Source organism: Pseudorasbora parva, chromosome 16 (assembly GCF_024679245.1).
Source record: "Pseudorasbora parva isolate DD20220531a chromosome 16, ASM2467924v1, whole genome shotgun sequence".
NCBI lineage: Eukaryota > Metazoa > Chordata > Actinopteri > Cypriniformes > Gobionidae > Pseudorasbora > Pseudorasbora parva.
Genome location: NC_090187.1, coordinates 10,268,250 through 10,276,089, shown reverse-complemented (window position 1 = coordinate 10,276,089; position 7,840 = coordinate 10,268,250). Strand labels below are relative to the sequence as shown.

Sequence of the window (7,840 nt, the reverse complement as noted above, 5' to 3'; positions counted from 1 at the left end):
ATGGGATCTTTCCAAGTTTTGATCAGCATTTTTTAGAAAACGCTAAGATAAATAAATCAAAATTCCGATCAAAATAAATAGCACACCAAACCAAAACAGTCTGAAGGTTTAGTCTGAGTTTGGGGAATGAAAAGTCTAGTGGTAGCATTTAGAAATGTTAATCTCATAAAAATATTCATAAATATCTTAAGTACAATAGCAGTAGTAACTTTTTAAAGCTGTGTGTCTGTGTGCGTGTCTGTGTTTGTATGTGTCTGTTGTTCTGAATATTCAAGCATGAAAACATTTTCCAATAGTCCCAAAAAAAAAAAAACTTTAAAAAGGGCACAATATGGACTCTTTAATCTTTGAAGAAATCATACAACGCATTTGAATATCCAAATGTTTATTTAGAAAACAAAGCACATTTTTATACAACTTGGAAAAAAAATTCGATGTATCTTTTCTTTGACCAAACAATCTCTCATGATGATGCTAAACATTTTCCGGCAAAATACAACTGTTACAGCAAAAGGCAAACTGGGTACTGTCACTTGAGGGCAAAATAATGAATTAGCTCAAAGGCCTAACTGACACTTTAACATGTGCTGATGAGTCGACAGGAGTTCAGCTCAAAGGGTGAGCTGGTGTATGAGTGTCCAGGAGATTGCCTGTACTTGAACAGACGTGTTACACGTCAAGTTTATTTCCCGGTGATGAGTGGGTTCCTCAGCACCACGATGACTGAATCACCTCTCAGGAACATCTTTGAGATGTAACGATCCTTGTTCACTGGCTTTGATTTCTTCTTGCCCTTTCCGCTCTTGGGCACCTCTGTCCACATTTCTTTCACATTCTCCAGAACCATGTTGCAATGCCTGAAAATCCAGAAAAAAAGAGACTATGTAGCTTTGTTTACATGCATCCAAATAATCTCTTCTGACTGATGGTTCAATTTGACTGTAAAGCCTTCATGTAAACGCCTCAATTAATCCAACTGATTACATTTCGATCAGACTGAAAGGAATAATGCAGGGGTGTCCCTGACTAAGGATTTACACTATCGAATCAGAATTGTAGAATCTTTCTACAGTCGACCAATAGTCGAATCATCTGTGTGTGTGAATGGGTTGGGAGGGGCACAACACTAGTCAGCAGGAGGGTAAAACTATTTTGATTTTCCTTTACACACTGCACACAGCAACAACTTTTAATAAAGCGACCAAAACTGCCTGCCACATGACAGACGAACTGACAATGGCTTTCTTATTTAGGTTTAAACAAAAGGTAATGTGGTGGATAAACATTCGTAAAACGTTCTCTCTCAACATTTTAGAGCCGCGATCGAAATGCAGAACATCACACAAATATAAAAAAAGAACATTTTGATACACCTAAAAAGAATACCTTCCTAGAGAGGAAAAGAACACTTTGAGTGTGTTTACATGCATGTTCTTAAGCCGAATGTGCCTAAAGGCACACCGCACGTGAAGCTCAGTGCCGCGTCTTCATTCATGAATGACGTCACTAGAACCGTTTGTTGACTAACGCCTGTTTCACACCGCAAGCGTGAGCAGTGCATGAGCTGCACGTCAGCGTAACTACACCGTGACTGCAGCTGTGCGAGAGTATTCACACTGGAAGCGGCTCTCACACTGCTAGAGCCTATAGCGGTCTGAGTATTACACACTAAACTAAAATAAATGTTATTATATTTCCTGGCTAGCTTACTTTACTTTTTATAATACTTTCACCCAAACTGAATAATTAAAACAAGTTTAAATTGGTAAATCTTCAACAGATATTTTTTATTCTTCGTTTTCTTTATGACATACTCCAGTTATTGTTCAAATACACTGCACCTGCTTCTTTTGTGCATTTTAGGCATTTTTTGTGTGAAATACTATTTATTTTGTCCATTAAAAGTGTGCTTTCACTTTAATTGAGCGTCAGCAGTGCAGTAAAAATAGGCTCGCCGCCGAAACCCCCGCTTCACTGCTGCTCATGCGACGCTCCTGCTTGATGCCCACGCGCTGCTACATTGGTGCCGAAAAAAATACGCGCTGCTCACGCTTGCGGTGTGAAACGGCCGTAACCCTCCGCCCACAAGTACACGCAAAATAGAGGGCGTGGTCTTGTTGCTCTCCCACGTGGAGAAGAGCGCACATTCAGCGCGTGCATCTTCCCGTTATGGTAAGAGGAGGGACCTTTCCGGGCAAAGTGCGCTAAGCTGCTGTCCAATCACAACACGGAAGCGCTGGCCCAATCAGAACTCGTTACGTATTTCTGAAGGAGGGACTTCATAGAACAAGGAAATCATCAGGCCGTTTTTAGGACAGAGGAAACAGCGCTGTACAGATAAGTACATTTTGTGAAAAATACTGTGTTTTTTTACACGCGAAACATGAACTCATGTTATATTGCACACTGTAAACATAATCAAAACATCGAAAACATGTGAAGAACGGGACCTTTAAAGTCAATTTATCCAGATTTGTGCAGCTCTACAAGCCTGTAATATGGAGATGGTTTGTGCATTATAGGTATGTTGCTCATATGGAATACTCCAAATTCACTAACACTAGAACGTTTTTAGGTTAAAAACTTAAATGCATGTGCTGTCAATTAAATTAGGTAAATCTATTTTGTAAAAGTTTCTCCTGCGCGTACAAATAAGACATTATCCACAATTACTTGTGTTATGATTTTGACACTGAATGCAGTTGTTAGTATGTGCAGACATTTTGTTAAAAAGAAAAATTCTGACTGCGTGGTTTAGGACATACAAGTAGGATCAACAGAAATCTGAACACAGTCAGTATGTCTTCACAGTGTATATAAATCCTACAGGAGGATTCACATCACGTACCTGTCAAATGCTTTGACTCTGCCCAGTAGTTTCTTATTGTTGCGGCAGTTGATAAGAACTTGTGTGTTGTTTTTCACAGACTGGGTGAGAACTGAGAGTGGACCGGTGTTAAACTCTTCCTCTTCTCGCTTCTGGAGCTCCTCAGGAGTCATCTCAGATTTGGGCTTGTTTAACAAACTCCTAGCAAAGCATTTCAACAGTTAGAATGTGTGGATGAAGAGGTAGGATGAATATCACTCAGTAAATCATACGAGTTTGTGCTTAAGAGCCTAGAACACCACAAATGTATACGTTAATATGGCCTTTTCCACCTCATGTTTATTGGAATATTATATAATTATATATATATATATATATATATATATATATATATATATATATATATATATATATATATATATATATATATATATATAAAGATCACTGTACGCACTACAACAAATTATTCACGTGATAACGTTAACTTACTTCAGAAATAAAGTGCGCACAGGACGAAAAAATAAAACTAAATTAGTAAAAAGGCAATATCCAATACATTTGACTACGCTTGCAAACCAAACGCATGAATATTATAATAGCATTCGCCAAGAATTCCTATGATCAGTACAATAGAAGGTTCACTGTAGCTGCTAACATTAGCATTACTCTTGCTAAATGGTTTGTTTAGCGCCCATAATAATATAAACTGGCTATTTCAGTCACAGCAGTACAACCCAAACATTTATTATAATATACGGTGTGCAGAAGAGTGAACTTACATGTTTTAGTGGGTTTTTCGACTGACTTCAGTGAAATGAGCAACTGCACACAGGCGCCTCACGTTTCCAAAACGACGTTAGTCACTTCCGGGTCTGTACCGCCTTACTCAGTGGTAAGTTCCGGTTCCGTATTTCTTCCGCAAAGTAAATATATATTTATTTATTTATTTTTATTTATTTATTTATTATTTTTTTAATATATATTACAAACTCTCGTGGAGACAACAGCATAAGAAACACAACAAAACAAAAAAATAAAAATAAAACAGACAAGGCAACAACAAAGTGCAAGTTGACAATGAGGACGGGAAAGAAAAAGAAAAAAAGGCATTGTTCTCAAACTAAATAATGAGTTACAGGATCAAAAACATTTCAGCAGCATAACAAATATCTTCTACAGTTTGTTTAGAATTTTTGACAAGGTTCATGGAGGATAATAACATACGAAATTCATTTTTAAAACAGTTCACATTTGGCAATTTTTTTTCCATTTTTTTTTGTGAATGTGGTATTTACCCATAATGATGAGGTTAATCAGAAGTGAAAGATCCCTCGTTAGTTTAGAATTATAAATATGAATATCTTCTATTGTAAATTGCTCAAGTTCGCTAATTTTATAATTATTTAACCAGTTATACATCTTCCCAGAACTTCCTACTAACTGAGCAAAGGAAGAATAAATGCTCTGTTCGTTCTGCCGCAAAGTAAATATAAACTTGTTTTTAGGTTTATAAAGATTTGTAATAATAAGTAAATTATAATTCATGTTTTAAATTTTAATCATTAAGCAGGGCTAGTTGTACCACAATAAAGTTGTCTCAAAAGCTACATCTTAGTAACTATAATGTTTTGAAAATAAAGTTTTACACAAAGGTTTATATGTTGTAGCAGTGGTTTGTTTCAATCATCTAGTTCACAGAGATCTTAAATTAAACTTATTATTATTATTATTATTATTATTATTATTATTATTATTATTATTATTATTATTATTATTATTATTGAGGGATTTCAGACCATAGACCGTTAAAAAGTAGATTAGGACTAATTCCAATGTCATTATAACAAGGTAAGCATGTATTTTTTTCCTACATATGCATATATATATATATACAGGTCCTTCTCAAAACATTTGTATACATTGTGATAAAATTCATTATTTTCCATAATGTAATGATACAAATTAAACTTTCATATATTTTAGATTCATTGCACACCAACTGAAATATTTCAGGTCTTTTATTGTTTTAATACTGATGATTTTGGCATACAGCTCATGAAAACCCAAAATTCCTATCTCAAAAAATTAGCATATCATGAAAAGGTTCTCTAAACGAGCTATTAACCTAATAATCTGAATCAACTAATTAACTCTAAACACCTGCAAAAGATTCCTGAGGCTTTTAAAAACTCCCAGCCTGGTTCATTACTCAAAACCGCAATCATGGGTAAGACTGCCGACCCGACCCTGTCAAGAAGGCCATTATTGACACCCTCAAGCGAGAGGATAAGACACAGAAAGCTATTTCTGAACGAATAGTTTGTTCCCAGAGTGCTGTATCAAGGCACCTCAGTGGGAAGTCTGTGGGAAGGAAAAAGTGTGGCAAAAAACGCTGCACAACGAAAAGAGGTGACCAGACCCTGAGGAAGATTGTGGAGAAGGACCGATTCCAGACCTTGGGGGACCTGCGGAAGCAGTGGACTGAGTCTGGAGTAGAAACATCCAGAGCCACCGTGCACAGGCGTGTGCAGGAAATGGGCTACAGGTGCCGCATTCCCCAGATCAAGCCACTTTTGGGCTACAGAGAAGCAGCACTGGACCGTTGCTCAGTGGTCCAAAGTACTTTTTTCGGATGAAAGCAAATTTTGCATGTCATTTGGAAATCTAGGTGCCAGAGTCTGGAGGAAGACTGGGGAGAAGGAAATGCCAAAATGCCTGAAGTCCAGTGTCAAGTACCCACAGTCAGTGATGGTCTGGGGTGCCATGTCAGCTGCTGGTGTTGGTCCACTGTGTTTTATCAAGGGCAGGGTCAATGCAGCTAGCTATCAGGAGATTTTGGAGCACTTCATGCTTCCATCTGCTGAAAAGCTTTATGGAGATGAAGATTTCGTTTTTCAGCACAACCTGGCACCTGCTCACAGTGCCAAAACCACTGGTAAATGGTTTACTGACCATGGTATTACTGTGCTCAATTGGCCTGCCAACTCTCCTGACCTGAACCCCATAGAGATTCTGTGGGATATCGTGAAGAGAAAGTTGAGAGACGCAAGACCCAACACTCAGGATGAGCTTAAGACCGCTATCGAAGCATCCTGGGCCTCCAGAACACCTCCGCAGTGCCACAGGCTGATCGGCTCCATGCCACGCCGCACTGAAGCAGTCATTTCTGCAAAAGGATTCCCGACCAAGTATTGAGTGCATAACTGAACATAATTATTTGAAGGTTGACTTTTTTTGTATTAAAAACACTTTTCTTTTATTGGTCGGATGAAATATGCTATTTTTTTTAGATTTTCATGATTCGGGAATTTTGGGTTTTCATGAGCTGTATGCCAAAATCATCAGTATTAAAACAATAAAAGATCTGAGATATTTCAGTTGATGTGCAATGAATCTAAAATATATGAAAGTTAAATTTTTATCATTGCATTATGGAAAATAATGAACTTTATCACAATTTGCAAATTTTTTGAGAAGGACCTGTATATACACCGATCAGGCATAACTTTATGACCACCTTCCTAATATTGTGTTGGTCCCCCTTTTGCTGCCTAATGGCATGGACTCCACTAGACCCCTGAAGGTGTGTTGTGGTATTTGGCACCAAGAGTTTAGCAGCAGATCCTTTTAGTCCTGTAAGTTGTGAGGTGTGGCCTCCATGGATCAGACGTGTGTTCAGCAAATTCCCCAGATGCTCAATTGGATTGAGATCAGGGCAATTTGGAGGCCAAGTCAACACCTCAAACTCGTTGTTGTGCTCCTCAAACCCTTCCTGAACCATCTCTGTTTTGTGGCATTACCCTGCTGAAATAGGCCACAGCCACCAGAGAATGCCGTTTCCATGAATGGGTGTACATGGTCTGCAAAAATGCTTGGGTAGGTGGTACACATAAAAGTAAAATCCGCATGGCAGGACCCATGGTTTCCCAGCAGAACATTGCCCAAAGCATCATAATGCCTCCGTCATCTTTCCTTCTTCCTGTGCATACTGGTGCCATGTGTTCCAAAGTTACGCACACACACCCGACCATCCACGTGACAAAAGAAAATGTGATTCATCAGACCAGGCCACCTTCTTACATTGCTCTGTGGTCCAGTTCTGATGCTCACGTGCCCACTATTCACTCCCCACGTGCATCAGTGAGCATTGGCCGCCCATGACCCTATCGCAGGTTTACCTCGCTTCCTTCCTTGGACCACTTTTGATAGATACTGACCATTGCAGACCGGGAACACACCATAAGAGCTGCAGTTTTGAAGATGGTCTGACCCAGTCATCTAGCCATCCCAGTTTGGCCCTTGTCAAACTCGCTCAAATCCTTATGCTTGTCCTTTTTTTTTCCCTGCTTCTACACATCATCTTTGAAGACTTCACTTTCATGTTCACTGTTGCCTAATATATCTCATTCACTAACAGGTGATCACTGTTATTCACTTCACCTGGTCATAATGTTATGCCTGATCAGTATATATATATATATATATATATATATATATATATATATATATATATATATATATATATATATATATATATATATATATATATATATATATATATATTTATTTATATAGCTCATATGGTTTAATTCTTATTGTTTTAATTACTTTTACTTTTGAATATCAAGTAAAATAAGTTTAGCTTCAAAATTAGACATCAGGAGACTGCAACAAACAGTCCGGACTGCGGAGAGGATCATTGGAGCCCCCACCAACCCTCCGACCTGTACTCTTCCAGAGTGAGAAAGAGAGCCGGTAAAATCATCACAGACTCCACTCACCCCAGACACCGCCTGCTAGAACTGGTAATGTCAGATCACTTGCCACTAGAGCATCTAGGCACAGGAACAGTTTCTTTTTGGTGATATTTATATTTTTTATTTATATTTATTCATAAGCCTACTATTCAAAATACTGTAAATATGTTCATAATCTGTAAATGATTGTTCTAACTAAACCTAACTGTGACCTTACACTTTTAAACTTGAATATTTTATTCTTAGAATTGTAATT

General features: G+C 37.9%; 1 protein-coding gene across 1 annotated transcript; it reads right to left on the bottom strand.

Annotated features, from left to right (window-relative positions):
* Window positions 1-368: 368 nt before the first annotated feature.
* Window positions 369-3,717, bottom strand: snrpd2 (small nuclear ribonucleoprotein D2 polypeptide). Its single transcript, XM_067419339.1, has 3 exons — window positions 3,607-3,717; window positions 2,849-3,028; window positions 369-857 (listed from the first exon to the last, which is right to left on the bottom strand). Coding segments are annotated over exons 1-3 (357 nt in total). The 5' UTR covers window positions 3,609-3,717; the 3' UTR covers window positions 369-682.
* Between the last annotated feature and the right edge of the window lie 4,123 nt (window positions 3,718-7,840).

Bases quoted from the DNA above. Each gene is read 5' to 3' on its own strand.
- snrpd2 (XM_067419339.1), bottom strand. The intron at 858-2,848 runs GTACGTGATGTG...CTGGATTTTCAG, and splicing joins AGAGTCAAAGCATTTGACAG to GCATTGCAACATGGTTCTGG.